Here is a 21245-nt window from a genome sequence, read left to right as displayed (position 1 = left end):
TTTTATGCTGGATTAGGGTTAGACTAAATGACTAAGGAAGAAATGTTCACAAGAATCTGGGCCTCTGGAAAGGCCCTTCTGCTACTTCAAAATGGGAAGGATCAGGGGCTGTGGTCCAAACCACACATGATGGGTAATAGCTAGGGTTACATCTCCCAACTATTTTAAAATTTTATTTTAAAGGAGACATGAAAGGCTCTAGTTTTGATTGGAGCAGTAGTACTGGGAAATGAAGTATTTAAACTTTCCCCACTGCCTTCTTTTTGAGATTTAAATCACTCTGCTGAAGTTGCTAATAAATCCACAGTATAACAATTCTGACATGATACCAGTACCTCCTGTGCTTTTTCCACTATGGGTACAATAATTGTTTCGGGAGAGGGAGGAGACGATGTGGCTTAGATCTAGGAAATGGTACATGGCAAAAGAATTAAACACGCCTCCCTTCTGCGCTGCTGACTCAAAATTAGGGCCTCCCTGGCTGTTTCTTTCTTCTTCTTTTTTATGTTAAAGATCCAATCATGGATTTACGCATCACATGCAGTTGAGCTCTGGGTCTTCCCACAGAGTGAAGAAATGACTGAAGATTCCAGAAATGAGACAGTGGCTAATGCTGAAATAAACATGGGCAAACTTTAGGAAATGGCTAAATACTATGAGTAGCCATGGTGGCCTTCACAATAACAACACTGAAATCCTAAGTAGACTTACTCAGAAGTAAGACCTACTGATATAAATGGGACTTGCTTTCAAGTAAAGATACCTAAGATTGGTGTGTCAAAGTTGCTTTGGCTCTATTGTGAGACACTGTATGTAAAACAGGGGCTGCCACTTACCTGCTGAAATCATAACATAGCAACTAGATAGATGACAACTGGCTTAGGGCGCAATCCTATAAAGATAGGCAGCCACCTCCAAACTCAGAGGCGACCGCTTATCCAAAGCAGGGCAGGAGAAGCATGGAGGGGATCATTCCCTCTGTGCTTCTCCTGCCCTGCTTTTTCAGCTAGACAGCTGATTGCGGCTGTCTAGCTGCAGGAGCACGGAGCGGGGAAGGAGGCAGCTGTATGACACATAGGATGTGTCATACACGCAGCTACGCTCTCCCCACCCTGGAAGGCCCTCGGCCACACCCCTTTCCGGCCGCTTCGCGCTCCTCTTGCAAGTGTGGAGGACGGGGCTGTTCCACACTGCCTCCGAGGCAGCACAGAAATGGGGGGAGGTCAATTCTCCAGGAACCAACCTCAGAGCGCGGGCTCCAAGGTCGGTTCCTGGAAAACACCATATCCTACGGTCGTCTAGCCACTGTCTAGCAGCCATAGGATTGGTTCCTTAAAGATGTTAAATAATGTCATGGATTTTTAAAATGTATAGGCCACTTTTCCACAAGGAACATCAAGGTGATGTACAATAAAAATCAATAACAATATTAAATGAATTGTAAGAAAGTGATTAAAAGCCAAGCTGTATGAACAACATAAGAAATGCAGCTAATGCAAACTGACGGGATTGAGGAAGAGAACATAAGTGCCAAAGGCCAGTGAAATACAGTATTTTCATTTTGTGAAAGATCTGCAGAGTTTAATACAGAAGGGAGAAAGGGGAAGATATATCCAACTGAATGCAGAGTTCCAGAAAATAGCAAGGAGAGACAAAAAGGCCTTCTTAAAAGAACAATGCAAAGAAATCGAGGAAAACAATAGAATGGAAAAGACTAGAGATCTCTTCAAGAAAATTGGAGAACTCAAGGGAACGTTTTGTGCAAAGACAGGCATGATAAAGGACAAAGAAGGCAGGGACCTAACAGAAGCAGATGAGATTAAGAAGAGGTGGAAAGAATACACAGAAGAACTATACCGGAAAGATCTGAATGTCCCTGATAGCCATGATAGTGCAGTCACTGAACTTGAGCTGGACATCCTAGAGAGTGAAGTCAAGTGGGCCTTAGGAAGCATTACTAACAACAAAGCTAGCGGAGATGACAGTATTCCAGCTGAGCTACTTAAAATCCTAAAAGATGATGCTGTTAAAGTGCTGCACTCAATATGCCAACACATTTGGAACACTCAACAGTGGCCACAAGACTGGAAAAGGTCAGTTGACATTCCAATCCCAAAGAAGGGCAATGCCAAAGAGTGTTCAAACTACCGTACAACTGAGCTCATTTCATATGCCAGCAAGGTTATGCTCAAAATCCTACAAGCTAGGCTTCGTGATGTGAACCGTATGTGAACCTAGAACTACCGGAAGTACAAGCTGGGTTTCGAAGAGGCAGAGGAACTAGAGATCAAATCGCCAACATTCGCTGCATCATGGAGAAAGCAAGAGAATTCCAGAAAAACGTCTATTTCTGCTTCATTGACTATGCTAAAGCCTTTGATTGTGTGGATCACAACAAACTGTGACAAATTCTTAAAGAGATGGGAGTACCAGACCACCTTACCTGTCTCCTGAGAAACCTGTACGAGGGTCAAGAAGCAACAGTAAGAACCGGACATGGAACAACCGAGTGGTTCAAAATTGGGAAAGGAGTACGACAAGGCTGCATATTGTCACCCTGCTTATTTAACTTATATGCAGAGTACATCATGAGAAAGGCCAGGTTGGATGAATCACAGGTCGGAATTAAGTTTGCCGGGAGAATTATCAACAACCTCAGATACGCAGACGATACCACCCTAATGGCAGAAAGTGAAGAGGATCTAAAGAGCCTCTTGTTGAGGGGGAAAGTGGAGAGTGCAAAAGCTGGTTTGAAACTCAACATTAAAAAAACTCAAATCATGGCATCTGGCCCCATCACTTCCTGGCATATAGAAGGGGAAGAAATGGAAGCAGTGACAGATTTTACTTTCTTGGGCTCCAAGATCACCGCAGACGGTGACTGTAGCCATGAAATTAAAAGACGCTTGCTCCTTGGGAGGAAAGCTATGGCAAACCTAGACAGCATAGTAAGAAGCAGAGACATCACCTTGCCGACAAAGGTTTCTATAATCAAAGCTATGGTTTTCCCAGTAGTAACGTATGGCTGTGAGAGCTGGTCTATAAGGAAGGCTGACCACCGAAGAATTGATGCTTTCAAACTGTGGTGCTGGAGACTGCAAGGAGGGTCCCCTGGACTGCAAGGAGGTCAAATCAGTCCATCCTAAAGGAAATCAACCCTGAGTGCTCATTGGAAGGACAGATACTGAAGCTCAAATATTTTGGCCACCTAATGCGAAGAGAAAACGCACTGGAAAAGACCCTGATGCTGGGAAAGATTGAAGGCAAAAGAAGAAGGGGACCGCAGAGGATGAGATGGCTGGATAGCATCACTGATGCAATGAATATGAACTTGAGCACACTCCGGGAGAGAGCGGAGGACAGTACGGCCTGGCGTGCTATGGTCCATGGGGTCCCAAAGATTCGGACATGACTTAATGACTGAACAACATAACTTTCTCAGAAGGCTACCTTACAATTTATTTTATTCCATTTTTAATTATTTTCTAACTGATGTTATTGTGCATTTATAACTAGACAAGTAGACATTATAAAAAGACAGGTAATTAAAAATACAAAAGAGATAAATTTACAATAATACAATGATAGCTGGGAAAGCTTGCTAAAATGGACAAAGATTAACATTAACGCTCATACCACAACTCATGTACACAGTAAGAAAATAAGGATTTGAATGAAATATCTGAAAACTGACATACCTGGACAGGTAAGATTTGTGCAAATCCATTTTCCTCCAAAACATGTACTGAAACAGAAATATTTATTCGTGTTTTAAAGCTGGTAATATAAAGCTCTTACTTGACAACAGGAAGTAATAGTTGCAAAATAGCAAAGAAAGCCATGTAGGGAATGCCTCAATTAAGACTACGCCTGCAGGGGAAGCCACCACCACCACCACCGGGGAAGAGGCGTGCTTGCTGCTGCTGGGCCTGCTGCTGCCGCCGCTGGGCCTGCTGCTGCCGCCGCTGGGCCTGCTGCTGCCGCCGCTGCCACCACCACCAGGCCTTCCCTGTGGACTTCTGCCTGGCAGACCGCCAGTCCCTGCAGGACCAGGCCCCCAGGTACCGAGCCAGCTGTGCTGCTCCACCTGCCCCTCCCTGGAGGGGCTACATAAGCTGGCTGGCTGAGGTGGCCTGGGACAGCCAGGGCCTGCAGGAGAAGCCACCACCACCACCACCGGGGAAGAGGCGTGCTTGCTGCTGCTGGGCCTGCTGCTGCCGCCGCCACCACCACCACCACCACCACCAGGCCTTCCCTGTGGACTGCTGCCTGGCATTATTTTTAAGGGGATTTTTAATTGTGGTTTTTTTTTCTGGGGGATTTTGTTGTGTTTTTAGGGTTGGGTAGCCTGCCTGATAGGCAGGAGCGAGGGGGCATGTGTCCACCTGATGGAGGCAGTGGGGGGAGTGTTGGGGGCCAGAACATACCGAGGCTGGGCGGCAGGCGCTGGCGGAGCGCTAGGGGCAGGCCATGCCAGGTAAGGGGAACAAGGGAGAGATGTGTAGTATCTGTCCCCTGCTCCGGGCCTGTCCAGAGCCAAAGGATGGCTGGGGGAGGCATGACCCCATCTTCTGGCCTTCGTTTGCTGCTCTGCAATGCCAGATCTGTTACCCAGAAAACCTCCCTCATCCATGACATGATCCTGGATGAGGGTGCAGACCTGGCATGTATTACGGAGACCTGGCTGGCCGAGGCTGCTGCTCCAACCCTTGCAGCCATGTGTCCAGCCGGATTTTCGTATACACAGCAGCCGAGGGCTGGGGATCGGGGAGGGGAGTGGCTGTTATCTACCGAGAGTCCTTGGTCTTCACCAGACCCCCTCTCCGGGAGACCAAGGTTGCTGAGTGCATGTACTGGAGGTTGGGCCCGAAGGGCAGTCTGGGGATTCTGCTTGTGTACCGTCCACCCCGCTGCATGACTGACTCCCTGGCCGAGGTGCTTGAGGTGGTCTCTGATGAGCATGTACAGTCCCCTAACTTACTGGTGTTGGGGGACTTCAACGTACATTCGGAGGCCATCCTCACAGGAGCACCTCGGGACTTCATGGAGACCATGGCCTCCTGGGAGCTGCACCATATTCTAACTGGGCCCACCCATGTAGCTGGTCATGCACTAGACCTTGTGTTTGTTTCTGGAGAAGCGGGGAGTGATCTGGAAGTCGGGGGTATATCCACCACCCCCTTGTCATGGTCAGATCACTATCTGGTGATGTTGGACTTCTCGGTTCCACAACCCCTCCGCAGGGGTGGAGGACCCATTAAAATGGTCCGCCCCAGGCGTCTTATGGATCCAAATGGATTCCTGAACGCGCTTGGGGATTCTCTGGGGCATGCCAACGGCCACTCGGTCGAGATCCTGGTGGGTGGCTGGAATGCCGCAATCACTGGGGCATTAGATTGGGTGGCTCCGAAACGCCCTCTCCCCCTGAACAGGGCTCGAACTGCACCATGGTTCAATCCGCGGTTATGAGCTCTGAAACAGGAGGTGAGACGGCTAGAGCACCGGTGGCGGAAGTCTCGCTCCAAAGACGATCAGACACGGGCTAGAGCTGTATCTTCAGCCTATCACGTGGCGGTGAAGGCAGCAAAGAAGGAATATTATGCTGCCTCCATCGCGTCTGCAGAGTGCTGTCCCAGGAGGCTGTTCCAAGTGGTCCGGAGCCTGGTCGGTCCTGTGGCTCCGGAACCACTGGAGCATTCTAAGGCCTCCTGTGAGCAAGAGGTGGTCTGTGGCAAACCGGTTTTGTGGGATCGGTTCCAGCTTCTTCCTCCTGATGAAGTGGACAAGGTGCTTTCATCTGTAAGGCCGACCACCTGCTTACTTGATCCTTGCCCATCTTGGCTCATTATGAGCTGCAGAGAGAGACTGGGTGAGGGGATCAAGGCGGTGGTGAACGCCTCCCTTGAGGAGGGAGTGATGCCATCAGCCCTCAAGGAGGCAGTGATAAGACCGCTCTTAAAGAAGCCCTCCTTGGATCCTCAAGTTCTGAACAACTTTCGCCCAGTCTCAAATCTGCCATTTTTGGGCAAGGTGATTGAGCGGGTGGTGGCGGTGCAGTTGAAGGCACACTTGGAAGAAACTGATTATCTAGACCCATTTCAATCGGGCTTCAGGCCTGGGCATGGGACAGAAACGGCCTTGGTCGCCTTGGTGGATGATATGAGGAGAGCTCTGGATAGGGGTGAATGCTCCTTCCTTGTTCTCCTCGACCTCTCAGCGGCTTTTGATACCGTTGACCACGGTATCCTCCTGGACCACCTGGAGGGGTTGGGCATTGGAGACACCGTATTGCGGTGGTTCCGGCCCTTCCTCTCTGGCAGGTACCAGAGGGTAGCACTGGGAGAGGAGGTTTCGGACCCCTGGCCACTTACTTGTGGGGTGCCACAGGGTTCCATCCTCTCCCCGATGCTATTTAACATCTATGTGAAGCCGCTGGGGGCTATCATCAGGAGGTTTGGGGTGCAGTGTCATCAATATGCGGATGACACGCAGCTCTACCTGTCATTCAAATCTTCACCAAGGTTGGCCGTAGAATCCCTGTCCAAATGTCTGGAGACGGTGACTGGCTGGATGGGGAGGAATAAGCTGAAGCTGAACCCTGACAAGACCGAGGTACTTTTGGTGGGAGACAAGAGGAGGCTGGGGGATGTTGACCTGGTGTTGAATGGGGTACGGCTACCCTTGAAAGACCAGGTCCGCAGCCTGGGGGTCATTTTGGACTCCCAGCTGTCCATGGAGGCTCAGGTGTCAGCTGTGAGCCGGACAGCGCTGTATCAACTCCATCTGATACGGCGGCTGCGCCCCTTCCTTCCCGACCATCTGCTCCCATCGGTAGTACATGCCCTGGTCTCCCCTCGTTTAGACTACTGTAATGCACTCTACGTGGGGTTACCCTTGAAGATGGTTCGGAAGCTGCAGCTGGTACAGAACATGGCAGCTCGCCTGATTAAAGGCAGCCACCAGCGAGATCACATCACTCCAGTGCTGAAGGAGTTGCACTGGTTACCAGTTGTTTTCCGGGCCAAATTCAAGGTGTTGGTTTTGACCTTTAAAACCCTATATGGTTCCGGCCCAGCCTATCTTAAGGAGCACCTCCAGCAACACCAGACAGGCCGCTTAACAAGATCAGCCTCGGATGGCCTTCTCTCTGTCCCATCAGCCAGGACAGCTAGACTGGTGGGGACGAGGGAGAGGGCCTTTTCTGTGGTGGCCCCCACTCTGTGGAACTCCCTCCCTAGGGAACTCCGTCATGCCCCCTCTTTAATGAGCTTCCGTCGTGCATTAAAAACGTGGTTGTTCAGGCAGGCATTTGGGGTGGGTTAGGGTATTTTAAAAAAAAAATTATGGTAGAATTTTATTGTTTTAAATTGTTTTATGGTATGTTGTACATCGCCCAGAGTGGCTGGGTGACCAGCCAGATGGGCGATTAATAAATTTAATAATAAATAAATTAATAAATAAATAATGAAGAGTCAGAAGCCAAGGCTGAGCCCAGCTTTCTTACTGAAGTTATCCCACTTAACTCAAAATACAAGGTACACCAGTGGAATGCTAAGGGAAATGAATGGATCTTTCCATATTTATGAGGGTGTAGTACCAGTCCTATAGGCTGCGTAACTGCAGGCCCATAAAGGAGAAGTCCAGATGTGCTCAGGTGAGGGAAGTAAATGTGGAAATTTTGTATAGGCTGTGTCACAAAATGATTAACCACAAATTAGAAAACTGAGGAAGTAAATCCCTTCTAGAAGTATGCAAGCAAGTTGCTCTGGGACTTCCCATTATTATGGAAACATCTCCCTCACCACCACTTCTGGAGCCTATCAAACTTAAGTATGTGGTTTGCTGATAGCAGGTGGAACACCTTTCCTCATAGTTTATTCAACACATTTTTAAAGAATCAAGCATAAATGCTATGATGAGGAGAGGAGCGTAGAATACTCTTCAGGTTTGCAGCCAGTAACCTATAAACATCAAGGACAACTAATCACCGTATTTGTGGTGATTCTAATCACCATATTTATACTATTACACAAAACCATACAAACTGAAATTGTTCCGCAAAAGTACAAGGTGATTGTCACAACTGCATAATGAAAGAGAAAGCACCTTTCTCTTGGACTAAACAAGAATGTACCAAAATCTCTGTGCTTCAAGGCAGGGCAGGGACATTTAGGATGCCTAAATAATACAGTTAAGGGCCCTGTCTTCCATTGGAAACTCATAAGCTCTCCACAAGACAAAAGGAAGGACTCCTTCCTATGAAAGGAAGGACTCCCATGCCACCACTCAGCATTGTTTCATGGTGTTAAGCTCTCCCTGATGCTATTCTGCAGTAACATGGCATGAGAATGGATTTAATGCTACTTTAAGAGTATGGCAAAATGAAAACTTCCAAAGCCCTAGAATTCTGCCCCAAGGTTCTAGGAGAGCATTCTATAACTCTGGGAATAGTAGTTTCTGAGCCCTTTGATTTTGCTACCTCCAGTATCAGAGGAAGCATGCCTATGTCCACCAGTTGCTGGGGAACATGGGCAGGAGGGTGCTGTTGCACTCATGTCCTGCTTGTGGCTTTCCTGTGGGCAGCTGGTTGGCCCTGGTGTAAACAGAATTCTGGACTAGATGGACCTGTGGTCTGATCCAGCATGGCTCTTCTTATGTTCTTGTAACAACTCTGGCTGCTTCCAGACAGGTATTTAATTTGGAATCACCATGGCTCCTTCATTCACATTTCACATTGCCATCTATTTGTATTCCTCCCCTATTTTCCCACTGCTTCTTCTGTCAGGGTGGAAACTGAGCCAATAGAACCCCAGAGCAGTTCTGATTCTGAGGAGGATCAGCAATCCATGGGAGAGGAGCCAGCTCATCCCTCACAGGCACAGCAGCTGGCAGAGATTCCTTCTGCCAGCATTCCTGAGATAGATAGTGACCCTGGCAGTGAGAAAGTGTGGGAGGGGGGCTTGCTAGACACTTGATGCAGACGCAGGGAGCGACGAGCGATCGAGGACGCGGAAAGGAGGCGTAGCACCCGTTTGGCGCGCAAGCAACGGCCACCTCCTGTGGACCCAAGGGAAAGAGGGAGGATCTCTCCCTAGCCCATAAGTTCAGGGTCTTCAGGTGACTCTCCTTCAAACGGGAATCAACTGCCTACTCGGAGCATAGGCTACTCTGCTGTTCGTTGCTTAGTCGCTGGTGATTAGCATCTGAAAGAGTCATTAAGTTGTAAAAGGATTAAAGCCTTGAAAAGAATCCTTTCGTCTGTGTCTTGAGTTGGCTATTGGAGTCTACTGAAAGAGGCCGCTAGGGCGCTCCTGACATCTTCTGTCTTTTTCTCCTTTATACAAAAAAAAAAAAAATCCCCTAGGAGGAAAAGACAGAATAGCTGCACAATATATTTTGCTTAATAGCGCGATTGCCTTCATGCACATTTTCCAGAATTAACTACTTCGTCTGCAAATTGAACATGTGCGTTAGCATTTATCTTTGGGTGTTCCCATGCCAAGCCCAAGCACAAATACAAATAAATACCTGGCCCTAGAATGCCATTCTACCTGCTGTGACTGTGCATTACTGTCCCTCATCCTGGCAAAAGTAATAGGCATAAGTGGCAAGGACTGGAACAGAAGCGGCTGCAATGGCAGGAATAAATGGGACAGATGCAAACTTGCACCTTTATAGAGCTGGAAGTATTATAAAAGTGTTATGGCTTATGTGCTGCGCATTATTTTAGGGAATGCATATTATATTAAAAGAGAACAAGTATTTGGAATGTTACTAACCAGTTGTTGCATTCTTCATGAATCAAAGCACCAGTTTTGTGGATAATTCCATGATAATCACAAGGGCATTCAGTAGGCCTTACACATAGTCTGTTTTCATAAATAAGTCCTAGAATGGCACATTCAATAATAAGAACAAAATTAAAGTCGTGCACTTTGACAGTGATCATTTAAAAATTGGAATATATTATGAAACAGTAAAAAGTTGCTTTTACCAGAAAAAATAAATATAACTGAGTTAAGAATGACAGCCAAATATAAATCATATTTACTCAGAAGTAAGTCTGAGTAAGTGTTTGATTTCAGTAGGACTTACTATCAAGTAAGTACACTTAGGATTGTAGCCTTGCAGCCTAAGCATATGTACTTAAGATATGCCATTAAGCTCAGAAGGAATTACTCCCCAATAAGTGTGCACAGAACTGCAGCATTACATTTTAATTGTCTGTGTTTCAAATGGATCACATGAATGAAGTTAGTTTTCAATTTTTCCTTTACATATTGGGAAAACACAAACCTTGGTTCTTGTTTTGCATAACTTGCTTTCCTCGCCAAGGAAAAAAGAGCAGTACAAAATACCTCTGTTATATCATCCAGCTATATTAAACAGCATCATAGATGTTAAATCACCTGAGATTATATGTAAGTGCCTAATTGATCTAAAACCCCAACAAATTAGTTACTTCCAATTTGGAACTGGGGCTTTAAATGCTATCAATGGTGAAATACAATGGGGAGGAGATCGGCGGGCAGGGTAAGAGTGAATTATTCCATCTATCTCTCCCCCTACCACCATTTCAATGACTACTTTATTGCTCTGCATCCGACTGCTTTCAGACTGAATCAATCTATCCCCACATGAGTTACAACTCTACCCACAGGACTGGCTCTGGTGACACAGTTTGGGACTGTGTCTGCTATAATTGCTGTCTGCTATAAATTGCAAGAAGACCACCATAACCTTTTGAAAGGCCACAGCCGCTAACAAAATGCCATGCCAAAAATTGCATTACCATCTGGACAATAGCATCCATCAACACACGGAAGTTCACTGTCAACACAGTGGGTTTTTTGCTGACATGAAACTGGGCAACAGTCAATGCATTCATTGTAGACAAGATTCTCCTCACATTTAACAACTGAAAAAAGAAGAGATAAGGAAATGTTAAATGATTTAGGCTACTTTGATTTTAATTTAAGCATCTGATAAAGTGGGCTCCATGCAAAAGCTTATGCCACAATAAACTGGCTAGCCTTTAAGTTGTCACAAGACTTCTCGGTGTTCAAGCTAATTTAAATTTGATTTGTTTCTCTATAACTTTTAAATGTGTGTGCTTTTTTCCTCTCACATCTCAGCAACGACTCATAGAAGTATAATCAATTTCCACATTTCTGAAATGCTCTTTAAAACTACAACTGACCAAATGGAAGACCATTTGTGGAAAATATCCTACAATATTTGTAAAATATTTATTTATTACATTTATATCCTACCTTCTTTCCTCCTTAAGGAACCCAAGGTGGTATACATAATCCTCCTCCTCTCCATTTTAGCCTCACAACAACAACCCTGTGAGGCAGGTTGGGCTGAGAGTCTGCGACTGGCCCAAAGTCACCCAGTGAGTTTCTATGGCCGAGTGGGGACTAGAACCTGGATCTCCTGGCTCCCAGTCCAACACTCTAGCCACTACACCACACTGTGTATTACAAATCCTTCCTACTGTGGCTGTACATAGATAGATCCTTATGGAGCTCAGTGGAACCTGTTTCTTCCTCCCCACCTTAGTTACACATTGCACACAGAAGCAGTGTGCTAGTACACACTGTCTCTTGTACATGCCTCCCATATTCCCATGGCTTGAGTTACTTGAGATCTGGATCCTAAGCAACTTGTGCAGAGGGAAGAATGACTGTATGGAGAGAGGGAAGGCGTATGCAGACTTCTCGTTACCTACAATGTTCTGGTGTGGTGCCTCCATGCAGGTCCATTTATGCACTTAAAATAATGGGAGGGAAGAGGGCTTTATTGCCCCTTATGAGGGTCCACATATGAGCACTGAACTCTTCTATGGAGAAGGACTATGTCCTACATGTGTAGGGACATAATGACATCACATAAAATTGACTTTCAAGTTCTTTGATCTTACATCTATATGTTACACACTTAAGCAGAAGACATGGGGCTATTATGTACTCCATTTTTGTGTACTTTCTTAATTTGACATAAATACTGATTTTATTTGCTATTAGCAGTAACTGTGGTTCTCTCTGCTGTTTTATGATATTGCTTTATTTGATCATTGTTGCTCCCCATTTAGTATTATTAGCAATTATAACCATTTAAAAGTTTGAATTTGCATACAATACAGTCAATGAAGGAACACTGATTAAAAACAAGACAAAGACTTGCAGAAAGAAGAGACAAATATTTTTTGTCAGCAGATAGTATTCTGAAATTCTTCATTGCATACCACATTGTTCAAATTGTGCCCGCCACTCATGGAGAGGTTTTCCTGCTTGAGCACAAGTCCTTGCATATTCAGTTAATGCTCGACACCACGTTGCATTGTCTGCTCCTGACCTTAAAAACATTAAAATTGACATAACCTTGTTTTTCCGTAAATATGCAAGCAAAACTTCATATATATTTCAGTAAGATGTTTGCCATTTCAGCCAATCCCCAAATGTGCTATGAAAATATTTCATTTTTTAAAATATAATAAAATTACTGTAATCATTATTGACAGAAGGTGGTCTTAGAACCAACAGGTGCAGACATGAGTTTTCTTATTTCTGATGAAATACTTCAACTGAATTACTTCTTGAAGCTGGCTTGTTTTAAGTAACCACAGATTAACCACAGTTTATGGTTCCGGTGATATGTTAAATTGTGGTTAATCTAGAATGAATGCAGAAGCTTCAGATGTCCTCCTCATGGCCACACCAGAGGAAGAGGGGAGCAAATCTAGGAGGAATGCAGCCAGAGTGTGCTGAAGATGCATATCCATGTTGGAGGGAGCAATCCTATGGCCGCTAGACAGCCATAGAATACCTGGTTTTCCAGGAACCAACCTCGGAGTCCGTGCTGCAAGGTTGGTTCCCAGAGAACCAACCATCTGCCACTTCCACACTGCCTTGGAGGCAGCGCAGAACAGCCCCATCCCTGCACTCACAAGAGGAGCGTGGAGTGGCTGAAAAGGGGCGTTCCGGGGTAGGAAGGGAGGAAATGCCTGTACGACACATCCAGTGTGTCATACAGCAGCCTCCTCCTCCGCTCGGCTGTCTAGCTGAAAATGCAGGGCACAAGAAGCACAGAGGGAACAATCCCCTTCATGCTTCTCCTGCCCTGCATTGGACAGCAGGCAGTCGCCTCTGAGTTCAGAGGCGGCCACCTATTGGAATAGGATTGCACCCTAAATCAATATACATTTGGATTTAACTCTATTTTCACATGTTCTATGAAAACTAGAAGCAGCACCACAAAAGTCAGTCAAGAACAGTGAAAAGAGAAGCAGGGCAGGAAAAGATTTGTTTAATCTTTGCAAATGACTTATTGGCCAGGATCCAAAGAGTCCCATTCCCCACACATAACACATCCCCTTGTGCACACTGAAAAGCTACTCCTGAAGATCATGAGACTATTTGGAGTGACACATAACAATGTGAAGGGCTGAAGTTGGGAGAAGAATATTAGCACAGCCCCATGCATGCAGAGAAGTGCTTTAAATACATGCATGGGTCTCTTTGTATCCCAGTTTCTGTCTGCTAATTATGGAGTTCTCAAGACTGGATACTTACATGCATAGGTCATTTGTACAACTTGCCATGAAAGGAAATGGGCTCACAAATTCATGACATTCTTTGAAGGGGGGCCAGAGTAGCATGCTGCATAATGTATATGTCCTCTGAAAATATAGAAAAATAATTAAGGTAAAGTAACTGCCCCCTTCATGGATCACTGCCTTGTTGTGGCGAAGGGGCTTGTGTAACTCAGTGAAACCATAAGATATGCTGTGCAGTGCCACCCAAGACGGACAGGTCATGGAGGAGAGTTCTGACAAAATGTGGTCCACTGGAGAAGGAAATGGCAACCCATTCCAGTATTCTTGCCAAGAAAACTCCATGGAACGTATCACAAGGATAAAAGATATGATGCCGGAAGATGAGCCGCTCAAGTCGGAAGGTGTCCAATATACTACTGAGGAAGAGCAGAGGGAATTTCCAAGTAGTGCCAGAAAGAGTTGAGCGGCTGGGCCAAAGCCAAAAGGACACTCAGCTGTGGATGTGTCTGGTGGTGAAAAGAAAGTCCGGTGCTGTAAAGAGCAATATTGTTTAGGAATCTGGAATGTAAGATCAATGAATCAAGGTAAGCTGGAGGTGGTCAAACATGAGATGGCAAGATTGAACATCGACATCTTGGGAATCAGCGAACTAAAATGGACAGGCATGGGCAAATTTAATTCAGGTGACCATCATATCTACTATTGTGGGCAAGAATCCCTTAGAAGAAATGGAGTAGCACTCATAGTCAACAAAAGGGTGGGAAAAGCAGTACTGGGGTACAATCTTAAAAATGATAGAATGATCTCAGTACGAATCCAAGGCAAACCATTCAACATCACAGTAATTCAAGTCTATGCCCCAACCACTGAGGCCGAAGAAGCTGAGGCTGATCGGTTCTATGAAGACCTACAACACCTTGTAGAACTAACTCCAAAAAAAGATGTCCTTTTCATCATAGGGGATTGGAATGCTAAAGTAGGAAGTCAATAAATAACCAGGATAACAGGCAAGCATGGCCTTGGTGTACAAAATGAAGTAGGACAAAGGCTAATAAGAGTTTTGCCAAGAGAACATGCTGATCATAGCAAACACGCATTTCCAACAGCACAAGAGGCGACTCTACACATGGACATCACCAGATGGTCAATATCGACATCAAATTGATTATGTACTTTGCAGCCAAAGATGGAGAAGCTCCATACAGTCAGTAAAAACAAGACCTGGAGCTGACTGTGGCTCAGATCATGAGCTGCTTCTTGCAAAATTTCGGCTGAAATTGAAGAACGTAGGGAAAACCACTAAACCATTCAGGTATGACCTAAATCATATCCCTTATGAATATACAGTGGAGGTGACGAATAGATTTAAGGGATTAGACCTGATAGACAGAGTGCCTGAGGAACTATGGACGGAGGTCTGTCATATTGTTCAGGAGGCAGCAACTCAATCCATCCCAAAGAAAAAGAAATGCAAGAAAGCCAAGTGGCTGTCTGATGAGGCTTTACAAGTAGCTGAGGAAAGAAGGGAAGCGAAAAGCAAGGGAGAAAGGGGAAGATATACCCAACTGAATGCAGAGTTCCAGAGAATAGCAAGGAGAGACAAGAAGGCCTTCTTAAATGAACAATGCAAAGAAATCGAGGAAAACAACAGAATGGGAAAGACTAGAGATCTTTTCAAGAAAATCAGAGATATCAAGGGAATGTTTTGTGCAAAGACGGGCATGATAAAGGACAAAGAAGGCAGGGACCTCACAGAAGCAGATGAGATTAAGAAGAGGTGGAAAGAATACACAGAAGAACTATACAGGAAAGATCTTAATGTCCCTGATAGCCATGAGAGTGTGGTCACTGAACCTGAGCTGGACATCCTAGAGAGTGAAGTCAAGTGGGCCTTAGGAAGCATTACTAACAACAAAGCTAGCAGAGATTACAGTATTCCAGCTGAGCTATTTAAAATCCTAAAAGATGATGCTGTTAAAGTGCTGCACTCAATACGCCAACACATTTGGAACACTCAACAGTGGCCACAAGACTGGAAAAGGTCAGTTTACATTCCAATTCCAAAGAAGGGCAACGCCAAAGAGTGTTCAAACTACCGTACAATTGCGCTCATTTCACATGCCAGCAAGGTGATGCTCAAAATCCTACAAGCTAGGCTTCAGCAGCATGTGAACCGATAACTACCAGAAGTACAAGCTGGGTTTCGAAGAGGCAGAGGAACTAGAGATCAAATCGCCAACATTCGCTGGATCATGGAGAAAGCAAGAGAATTCCAGAAAAACGTCTATTTCTGCTTCATTGACTATGCTAAAGCCTTTGATTGTGTGGATCACAACAAACTGTGGCAAATTCTTAAAGAGATGGGAGTACCAGACCACCTTACCTGTCTCCTGAGAAACCTGTACAAGGGACAAGAAGCAACAGTAAGAACTGGACATGGAACAACCGATTGGTTCAAAATTGGGAAAGGAGTATAACAAGGCTGCATATTGTCACCCTGCTTATTTAATTTATATGCAGAGTACATCATGAGAAACGCCGGGTTGGATGAATCACAGGTCGGAATTAAGATTGCCGGGAGAATTATCAACAACCTCCGATATGCAGACGATACCACCCTAATGGCAGAAAGCAAAGAGGATCTAAAGAGCCTCTTGTTGAGGGGGAAAGTGGAGAGTGCAAAAGCTGGTTTGAAACTCAACATTAAAAAAATGAAGATCATGGCATCTGGCCCCATCACTTCCTGGCATATAGAATGGGAAGAAATGGAAGCAGTGACAGATTTTATTTTCTTGGGCTCCAAGATCACCGCAGACGGTGACTGTAGCCACGAAATTAAAAGACGCTTGCTCCTTGGGAGGAAAGCTATGGCAAACCTAGACAACATAGTAAGAAGCAGAGACATCACCTTGCCGACAAAGATTCATATAATCAAAGCTATGGTTTTCCCAGTAGCAACATATGGCTGTGAGAGCTGGACTATAAGGAAGACTGAGCGCCCAAGAATTGACGCTTTCGAACTGTGGTGCTGGAGAAGACTCTTACGAGTCCCCTGGACTGCAAGGATGACAAATCAGTCAATCTTAAAGGAAATCAACTCTGACTGCTGATTGGAAGGACAGATACTGAAGCTGAAGCTCAAATATTTTGGCCACCTAATGCGAAGAGAAAACCCACTGGAAAAGACCCTGATGCCGGGAAAGACTGAAGGCAAAAGAAGAAGGGGACAGCAGAGGATGAGATGGCTGGATAGCATCACCGATGCAATGAATATGAACTTGAGCACACTCCAGGAGAGAACGGAGGACAGGAAGGCCTGGCATGCTATGGTCCAGGGGGTCACGAAGAGTCAGACACGACTTAACAACTGAACAACAACAACAACAAAGAAACTGTATTTAAAACAATACCAAAAGAATGAATAAACATAGAATAGAAACTAGATCATCTGATATGGTTAACTTTGAATCAATAGTCTAACAGTAGTGACTTTGGAAACATTGGTTTGGAACAAAATGTATTATTGCATGAGTGCAAGGCACTTCCACTCAGACATTTAGGATGGGTTGATTTTTTGTGATTCCCACTTCTTCCTGCAATCCCCTAGGCTATATGCCACTGTGTGTCAGATTTGAGGTGGGGGGACATAACAGCCTGGCACAATCACAGAGGGGAAATAAACCATGCTGGCTTATTTCTCACCCCCCACATATGCTGGTTGTGTGCTGAGGGAATTTGCATTATGACTGTACAACAGCCCATGCATTCTGGTTAACTTGTTATCCACAGCAATAAGCCACCCTGGCTGGGTTCACACAACATGACAAGCTATACTGCTGAGGGTAATAATGCAAATCCCACCCCCCCACCCCCAGCACACGACCGGCACGTGTGGCTTGTTTCTCCCTCCATGATCATGAGAACCCAGTCAATGAACTGCAAAGGCAAAAGAGACCTATTCTCTGAATAGAGCATTACTTCATTTATGGAACAGAAGTTAGGATCCAACCCAGTGTATTTTTTATCATTGATAGGTTTTATTTGAAGAGGTGGCATGCTGAATTCACATTTTATCTATGGCCTGAATTGTCTATATTTTAGTTTTTAAAATAAGTATATAAAATGTAACAAAAAGGTTTAGTTGTTATTAAACATATTCATGTTACATCTGCATAATGTATTGACACTATATTTACATATGCTGACATATTACATTTGATTTAAATTAGAACAGGCATATTTGGGACACCTGGCAAACCAGTTCCCCTATTTTCTCATTCCTATGCAGGAAATATCAAAGTAATTTTTTATGGATAGAGGTTTTCAGATGACAAAACTGAAATGGAGTTGCCAAAATTATAACGAGATTTTTCTTTGTTGTAGTAGACAGTTGCCTATGGAGACAAAAGCTCTTTCACAGATTTTAATACAAGTGAGGAAGAATTATCTGATTAAATTCTGGCACTAGCCATCACAGCAATCCATTGGCTGCCAGTTTGAATGCTAAAACTGCAAACTAAAGAATATTAAAGGATGAAATAAGAGAAGGTATTAAAAATAACTCAAGCATGATAAGAAATATGGTTCATCAGCTAACCTTAAGCTCCCTTCTAAAAAAGAACAATTCACATATTTTGAGGTAAGGATATTAACTTGAAATTGGGAGGCAGGACAGAATCTGATACCATTCTTTTACATGTACCACAGCCAGTGTGATTGCTCCTGCAACAACCTCAGCCTGTGTTCCTCAAATACGGTTTCTCAGACACTGGGCTGGGCTGGATCTAATGGCGGCCATCCACCGGCAGAACAGAAACTGCAGGTGGAATGGATCTCCCCTCTCCCTGCAGCCCATTCTGTGCCCCGAATCTCTTCCAGAGCAGATTTGGGGGAGCACAGATGGCTACAGCAGGGAGGAAAGGGGAAGTCTCATTGTGTGAGCAAAGTCCACTCGCATGGTACTGGATTTTACTCACTATGTTTACAATGAAAGGAATGCACCCCAGTGAATCAGAGGTATATAACAAGTGGTCAGTTTCATCAAGATGGGAGGCTGATCTCCAGTAACTATACCTGGTGAAGGCAACCTTGTGTCCTCTAGATAATTGGGACTACAATACCCATAAGTCCCAGCCAGAATGACAAAATGGCCAGGGATTGTGAGAATTAGAGTCCAAAACAGCTGGAGGCCACCTTGAACTAGACTGATGCTTGTCTGTTCTGCTAGTTACCTGAATGTGCAAATGAACCTGGGCACACATAGGAGAAAGCAATTTATGTCCATTCTTCATGAAGGTTCAGAGTTCAGTCTTAGGTTAATTTGTTACATTAATTATTATGCCTACCTGTAAAAATCTTTGAGTTTGAGTCAGACAGGGTGGCTTATAGTTAAATGAGATATCCCAGGAGACAATATTCTCTTGGGGAGGATTTTCTCTCCAGCTTTCTACAAACTCTTCAATGTCTTCTGTAAGTTTTCCTATGGAAAAGTGCACAAATACATAAATGCAGGAAATTAACTTTTTCTACTCACTGTAAATTTGGGGGGCAGCTCTACCCAGCACCCAGCCGGCTTTTGGGCTCGGTTTCAATTTGGAGCACAGTTTGTTTAATTTTAAAAATAAGATTTTTAAAAATTGCAGAGTATTCCATTCACATTCTATTTCATTAATGACTTGAATATTTTAAATATCTGCTTCCTTTTGTGTTTTCCATCAGTGGTTCAGCTCAGCAGTCTCAGTTCGGGGTATATTATGGTTCCACAGTTCTTGGGCAGGGGTCTGTTTTCTCACCTTGGGGTACATTATAATCATACAGTTCTTTGGCACCTGTGATCAAAAGACCGCTTTTGATCACTGGAATAATATTTTTAAACTCCTGTTTCAGTTTTCTTATCATGAACAGGTTTTTAATAGAATTTGGTTCTCAACAAGTACCTTTCTGCTCTGATGTACAGTAAAAGGCCAGTATGTGGGTGGCAGATGGTCATTCCACAGACCAAGTTCATAGGAAAAATATTCCAAAGTACCCCAAGGACCTAGGTGGGACACAGCCTACACAACCATATCTCCCAGCTATCCAGAATCCAAATTTGGAGATACAAAACAATGCTATAAACTCATTGGATCAATGAGTACATCTAGTTGGAATACTCTGTTTCCAATGATGAGGTTTTCTGCTACCCTTGCAGAATATATACAGTGGAGGAAGACCGGAAACCACCTTTCTCTGTCAGCGATTTTAATAACTGGAAGACAAGTCAAGAGTAAAAAAAATATTTATACATAAGACCTACAGATATGTCAACTGCCTGCAGTTGCTGAGGTTCACAAATGACTGAGACCATATTTTGAACGCTGTCATGCTATAATAAATGAAACACTCACCATAACTAGTGGCTAGCTCATCTTGCAGAATGGCATTGTTGTTACCACACAAGCCATGAGTTTTGCCCAAATAGTCAGGAGCCATCTTTATATAAACAGCAGATGTACCATCCCAAGCCAGAGAGAATGCATACTGGTGTCTAACAATGACATATCCAGCAACCTTTTGGATGTACAAGTTCCCTACGGTAGATGGTAACCGCAATCTGGGAAGCAAAACAGATTTCACTATAAACAAAGGAACAAATCATTGCCATCATTTTCAAATTTTAATGAAGTAATTATTATTCTGCTATCTAGGCCCCTGTAAGGTTAGACCACCTGCCCTGGCTAAAGCAAGCTGGGAGGGCTTTGATGAGGAAGACGATCTTCCACTTCACTCCCCAGCAAGGATTGCTTTGCCCACTCACAACTGAATTAAAAATATGAATGCTAATAAGTATGATTCAGTTTCATTCCCCAATATGTCGGCAGGGATTATTTATTGTCTTCAAGAATGAAGCCAGCATATATTTAGGAATCAGTAAGGATGCTCACATCTCTTCATATTAATATAACATGGCAAATAAGAACACTGCAGACAATGAGAATATACATTTAATTTACCCAGTTCCTTTGTAAGTGACCTCACTACTTAATCTGATTTCTCCATCTCCAGAAAAGTACAGACTAACAGATCGTTTACAGGAATAGGGAGAAGACCTGCATTCTGGATCATTATGGACCTGCCAAAAATTGGAGAAATTAATATTTTAATTATAACTATATTTTCAGCATTTCACATACTGCTCTGGAGACAAGATCCCAAAATGACTTAGATATTATAGGCTCCATGAGTGGATGGCTAGGTCAGTCCCCATATCTTAATTATTAAATTGAGTTAATAACCACCTTGGAACAACATTTGGTAGAACAAACAAAAGTAGGAAACATTATATATAGGTGAAGCTTGGAATATTTTGATTCCGTCAGGATACTTGTCTCATTATTTGCAAACCCATGTAGTCTAAAGACTAAATGGTCTTCCACCATTTCATGAGGCATTTAACCATCATCCTACTTTAACATCCCACCACAGCCAAAAGCCATTGCCAAAGCTCAGAAAATCCTTCATAGCCACATTTCATGAAGCATAAGAGCCTGCTATGGAAAAAAAGATCAGCACCCTTCACCCTCATTCACACAGAAGCACATTACATGCATTCATGGGTATCTCTGAATACCAGCCAAGTAACCTTAGGAAAAAGTGGGACAGTCAGATATAATCCCTTAGCTCCTTCCTATATTCTTTGGGACAT

At 44.2% G+C, this 21245-nt stretch overlaps 1 protein-coding gene across 1 annotated transcript in view; it reads right to left on the bottom strand.

Moving 5' to 3' along the window:
- Positions 1-21245, bottom strand: part of OTOG (otogelin) — a 186185-nt gene that overhangs the window by 151315 nt on the left and 13625 nt on the right. Inside the window, exons 6-13 of the mRNA XM_084850807.1 lie at positions 20554-20672; positions 19948-20153; positions 18907-19040; positions 13578-13684; positions 12251-12360; positions 10793-10918; positions 9780-9888; positions 3699-3745 (exon numbers count right to left, since the gene is read on the bottom strand). Of these exons, the coding sequence (XP_084706933.1) occupies positions 3699-3745; positions 9780-9888; positions 10793-10918; positions 12251-12360; positions 13578-13684; positions 18907-19040; positions 19948-20153; positions 20554-20672 (958 nt within the window). The remainder of the gene's footprint in view (positions 1-3698; positions 3746-9779; positions 9889-10792; positions 10919-12250; positions 12361-13577; positions 13685-18906; positions 19041-19947; positions 20154-20553; positions 20673-21245) is intronic.

This window comes from Heloderma suspectum, chromosome 1 (assembly GCF_057233095.1).
Source record: "Heloderma suspectum isolate Gila_16-S chromosome 1, 16-S_ref, whole genome shotgun sequence".
NCBI classification, from domain to species: domain Eukaryota; kingdom Metazoa; phylum Chordata; class Lepidosauria; order Squamata; family Helodermatidae; genus Heloderma; species Heloderma suspectum.
This window is presented reverse-complemented; position numbering and strand designations above follow the sequence as displayed.